Source organism: Atta colombica, unplaced genomic scaffold (assembly GCF_001594045.1).
Source record: "Atta colombica isolate Treedump-2 unplaced genomic scaffold, Acol1.0 scaffold96, whole genome shotgun sequence".
Lineage (NCBI taxonomy): Eukaryota > Metazoa > Arthropoda > Insecta > Hymenoptera > Formicidae > Atta > Atta colombica.
The window spans coordinates 370859-376944 of NW_017259590.1; the positions used below are offsets into that span (position 1 = coordinate 370859).

The window sequence follows — 6086 nt, forward strand, 5'->3', positions numbered from 1 at the left end:
GAAAGAGATATGAACATGTATGGACATATTTCGATTATATACGCTTTTTTAGCGTTTTGTTAATACTTTGTAAGCGCTGTGTGCTATTTAAATATTCATGCATTAAACATTTTTTACCGGGGATATCACATTTTGTATGCTGATATTAACTGCGTTGTATTCTCTAATTGCCTATTATATTATGTTTTTTCACAATATACATATGTCATATGGTCAAGAACATTAAAACTGAGTCTACTCTTGTCATTATTTATTCATTTCGTATATATATGTATATAAATGAAACAAAACTTGTACATAATTCTCAGTCTTCGGTGCCATCAAATCAAGTACATCAGTTGGTCAGGTTGGAAAATCGATATTTATTTCTTTTAATCTCGCTTTGTATACTACTATAAATTTTTATTTAGATAATATACTATAAATAATATAAATACATGTATTATAAATAATGAATACTATTGGAGATAATGTTGCGCGTAATAGATATCACTGCGTATTCAACACTTATCATCAATATCATGGTGAAAGAATTACATTGGTGTGTGCAGTTCGGCCAAACCATGCCTACTTTTGCTTCGCATCGTCTATAATGGGAAGGAATTATCAAAATATGAAATTGTAAAACGCGAAACATGGGGCATTCATAGTTCATTTTTATTTTAAAATCGTCTTAAATACAGTCCTTGGATTGACTTATGACATCTTAACATTGTATTAAAGACTATCTTAAGTACAGTCTTAAAATGTCACAAGTCAATCCGAGAACTGTATTAGCATCTTAAGACTTATTTAAAATAAGAACAGACTATAAATACCATGTTTCGTGTTTCACAGTTGGTCCGAAAAAGTAGGCGTGGTTTGGTCACACACCATGTAATCCTTCCACAATGATATGAAGTATTCCCCTGTTACAGTCGAACAGGGGAATGCTTGACTGTAGTTGGTTCTCACATTCTTCCGGATTAAACTCTCGATGGAACTAAGCCATTGATGATAAGTGCTACGAACGCGCAATGATATCAATACGTGTACGCATCGTACTGTCTCCAGTATTCAGTTGATAGTATTTTTTGAAACTCATGAATCCATAGACAGAGAGAGCGGAGATTTAGAGAGAGACCGTCCAACTGCACACCATTTCACATATCATGTCCCTTCCATAGACGGTCCATAGAAAGAGACTGTCCATTTACACATACCTGACATGGGTGCTTTCCACAGTTTCCATTTGACACAAGTTGATACAAGCGTTGTTCTTCTTGACATTCGGAGAATGACAAAGATAAGACGACGCTTCGACAAACAACACGAAGTCGACTAAAAGTCGATTATAAGTTGAGAGAAGTCAAGAGTCGACTTCAAAGTTAGCCCGAATGTCGACTAATAGTCGACTAATACGAATGTTTAAAAAAAAGTTGACTAACAGTTGACATTCTAAGTCGACTATAAGTAGACTGGAGAAGTCAAGAATCGATTTTTTAGTCAAATCTGAATCGACTAATAGTCTATAGACATCTTTTCGTTTTGCTGAAAAAACAATCTAAAAACGATGTCTTTTTGTCATCATTTGTCGAAAAGACAATTTAAAAAAGATCTCTTTTCTACTGTTTCTTTTAAAATCAAATCGTTGCCTAGAATATATCATACTATTCTTTTATTATTTATTATTTATTTATTTATTTTATTATTAATTAATTTTTTTTACAACATTTTTTACAAACATTCTTTTTTTTATTTATTGTGTTACCATGTATGTAGTAGTGGTCTGGGTATATTAAACGCAAGAATTCAATTCCGAATACACGGCATTTATACGTTATTACGGCGTAACCTCTATCTCACGGATCTCGCTACAATATGAAAACTGAAGCACAGAGAACACCAATACAAAGTTTTTACGCCAGACAGACAATCCTTATTACAGGTATTTACCAAGCATAATAATAAAATAAAATATTAGTATTAAGAAGAGAGTCTTGTAAGATCTTGAAAAAAGTGCATTCTTTTATATATAAATTTTTTATATAATCTTAAACTTTTACCAGTACTTCGAAATTTTCAGTCAGTGATTTGTACTTTAGGCCATTAAGTATATTTTTATATAGCATATTTTTTTATTCTGGATTATATAATAACATTATTATTACGTTGTAAAAAATGTCGGACGTCATGTGACCGATGTCGTGACCTATATAGATTACGTTCCAAAACTTCCTCATTGAAGAAGATTTTACTCTATATGCTATAGTATACATTACGTATACTATATTTCGAGTAGAATTTTCCTCAGAAAGTTTTGGAATGTAGCTCTACTATGAATCCATTTCAAATATGCTGGGTTTGTTCGAAACGATCCCGAGCAATTCCCGAGAGACAAAACGAAAAATACTAATATATAACAAAATTTATTATATATCATATTAGGTATGCTAATATTAATGTTATGCTCTCAGTTACCCATTATACTATTTAAGATTATTTTAAATATTGAAGGCTGTTGTGAATTTGTACATATTGAATTTTTTATCAATTTTTAGATTTATATCTTTTTCTTGTCTTATTGTTTGTGATTTTATATCTAACATTCAACGAATATTATTCCACGGGAGAATTCCGTTAACACACAGTGCGATACCACACATCCAGGGTGCATTCCATTTCACACATGATGTGTATGATGAATCATACTTTATCCTTGTTTAACATTAGATAAGTAACAAGGATAAATGATGCTTTCCTGAAACGGAAGGCAGCTTTACTTATGGCCGAGTTAGGTTTTCTAGTAACTTTTGCTTTACCAGTGAGAATATTTTATTTTAAATTGGTCAATTAGCGATGCGGAACTCTTCCTCATGGATGTCATTTTGAATCAATAGATGCAATAAAAAAGAATACACTGCACTAGAGAACTTCACAGGGAGAGAGTGGCAAATTGTATCACGTGTATCTCGTTTCCTCTTGATTGGATATGGGCATCAAAGCTCCATAGGCATAGAAGAGATTGGAGAAAACTGGTCACCTGATTCCTGATTGGACGTGGAGTTCTTATTCACGAAGTATTATATACAATAATTTGCCACTTTCTCTTTGTGAATTCTACATTGCACGTTTTTTTAAAGATTATATTAGCCCGAAATCTACTATTAGGGTGCGTTCTGAATTACGCATAAATGCATGATATGATTGTTTTCCTTTTTTATTATTTCCTTCTTTATTATTTCCTTCTTTATTGTTTGGTAAACAACAAGGACAAATGATGCATCATGCATTTCATGCGTGACTCGGAATGCACCCTTAAATGTGCTTCAAGGATATATCGGAAGAAACGTTGGCATAAATATATTGCAGCATTAGTAGGAGGAGATTGTTTTGAAGAGAATCAAATAAATTTTTGACTAAATAGTTTATTTAGAGTTGGGAAGTAATGTGTTATCGTTTCCGTTACTTTTTTTCATTAACGATCGTTACTTTTTCTGTCTATAACGATAACAGTCATTACCATTACATTTTTATAGTAATGATAAACGAATTTAACCGTTACTTTTACCATTATTTTAGTTTCTTATTATTTTCTTATTTTATAATTTATTCTTAATTTCTTAACAAATATTTTGTGCTTAATATTTCATATTGTGTTCTAATAGGCACAATGTTGAAAATATATAATTTACATTACACATATATATATATATATAATATATACTGTAAATTTTTACAGTATGAACAATAAATATTGAAATACACATAATAGTAACCCTGGTGGAAATAAATCGCTGAAATCATTGAAATTGCTGAAATCTCTATCAATGACTCATTTCAAATCTCTATCAATTGACTCATTTTATTATGAATTATACTGAAATGGGTCCATTGATAAAGATTTCATCGATTTATTTTCACTAGGGAACATTAATGTTTAGAAACAATATTTAATCTATTAAACAATATTTAATCTGTTTAATCTAAATTCTTATAAAGAATACCTTAAAATAACGATATTAAGAAAATAAAGAATTAATAAAACTGATAGGTAAATTTAATATAGAGAAAAGTTTGTCCTGTACAAACTAGTTAGTAGAGAGTTTCCAATTTGAATATTTATTTTTCACATTTAATATTAAATTAATTATCAGCTAATGTAATTTGAAAATTTAATAATTTTAGCATTATAAAAAAAAGTAACGAAAAATTAAGAAATTGTTACTTTTCAAATAATAATAACGGTAACACCTTACTTTTTTGAGGTTACGCGTACAACCTTGGTTTTATTGGACCAATCGCGGTACTTTTGATCACTAGTATGTATATTATTTTTCTATTTTATATCTTGTTTGATAGGAAGTACAGGCTTTCTTGGAAAAATGTTGACAGAGAAACTATTACGAAGTTGCCCTGATATTTCTATGATATATCTAATAATACGTTCGCAAAAAGATAAATGCCCTGAAAACCGATTGGACGAAATGCTTGAAAATCCGGTCAGTATCTAACAAAACATAACATATTTGTGAATTGTTATATAAATCTATAATCCATAGCTTTATGACCATGTAAAAAAAGAAGTACCTAATTTTCGCAAAAAAATCGTACCAATCAGAGGAGATTTCAATATCAAAGATTTGGGATTGTCAGAAAGTGATAAAAACATGCTAATAAGTAAGGTAATTAAAATTACATTTATTACTCTCTCATCTATATACATTATATTTTAACGTAATATTAGTATGTCTAAAAAAAGCTTATATTATATAGTATAGTATTTTATATACTATACTAAGGTTTCACAGAATATTTGGAACAATTTTCATATGCAAATAGAGCGAATTAAACTGAGTCAAAAAGTACTCTACACCTTTTCAATTTTTGCAATAATTAACAAATTATTAATTATTAAAAATCATTGTTATATTAGCGCAGCCTATCGTCAAATACAAATGCATGGCGAGATGCAGTTATATAATCGTCCAGCGATCGAAGCGAACTAGATACGCGGCAAGTTGTTTACTACTAATAAAGTATTTATTTTATTTTAGTAACCTTAGTAATCACTGTGCTGCCTTTCTAAGTGCGCTTGCATTATTAGGCGGTAAGCCAAGCTAATATGGTGATTTTTAATAATTAATAACTCGTGCATTTGGTGAAATGGTCGGTCGAATATGTGCTTATTCGGTGATCTTTCGAAATTAATATCTCCTTAATTATTGCAAAAATTGAAAAGTTTTAAAGAACTTTTGGATTCAGTTTACTCCGTTCTATCTGCATATAAAAATTGTCCCAAATATTTTGGAACTTATATACACATATTATATATAGGGTGTCTCAAAAATAGAGTAGGAGCTGTATTGGGGGCATAGAATGGATCAATAAAAAAAGTCTTTAAGACTTTTTTTTTCTCTTGAATTCTACTCTCCCAATGCGGCCCCTATCCTATTTTTTAGATCTTGTATATGTATATATACAAGACCCCACAAGGATGGACCATTTTAATTTATTCAATCGATTTTTTAAAATCCATAAGTTTAAGGCAAAAACGTTTTAGACAAGAGTTTTATAGTTTCAAGGGGAAAAGAAATTAATGACCTTGTTGTTCTTGAGAAGATGGTCAGACCAAGTTATCTAAAATTTTTTAAATGGAACTCCTCATTTTTTTATTAAAAAATTATTCTTATAGTTGTCTTTAAGATCTTTTTTGAAAACACATAATAAAGTTCATTTTGACAAGAATTCTTTTCAGAATCTTTCAGAAAATTTTTTTTGCGTCTGAAAATGAATTCAGAATTGATGACATATCATTAAATTTTTTTTTAATTCTATCTAGGATAACTATCAACAAAGAAATAAATTCTCTCTTTTTTTTATATTTCTATTAAAATTATATTACTTAAAATAATGTGTAACGATTATTATTATAGGTATCCATAATTTTTCATATAGCAGCGAATATGAAGTTCTACGAAAAGATCAAAATTGCTACAATAGAAAACATTGATGCTACCGCTACCATCTTAAAACTTGCAAAACACATGCCAAATTTGAAGGTAATTGATCTAATAGTATATTTTAACAATAATAATTAGTAAGAA

At 29.6% G+C, this 6086-nt stretch overlaps 1 protein-coding gene across 1 annotated transcript in view; it reads left to right on the plus strand.

The window, feature by feature from the left end:
* The first annotated feature begins 299 nt into the window (after positions 1-299).
* The window catches only part of LOC108693600 (putative fatty acyl-CoA reductase CG5065), a 10922-nt gene continuing 5135 nt past the window's right edge, over positions 300-6086 (plus strand). The window contains exons 1-5 of the mRNA XM_018202635.1: positions 300-346; positions 1762-1927; positions 4342-4481; positions 4542-4664; positions 5916-6050. Coding sequence (XP_018058124.1) covers positions 1861-1927; positions 4342-4481; positions 4542-4664; positions 5916-6050 — 465 coding nt within the window. The 5' untranslated portion in view covers positions 300-346; positions 1762-1860. The remainder of the gene's footprint in view (positions 347-1761; positions 1928-4341; positions 4482-4541; positions 4665-5915; positions 6051-6086) is intronic.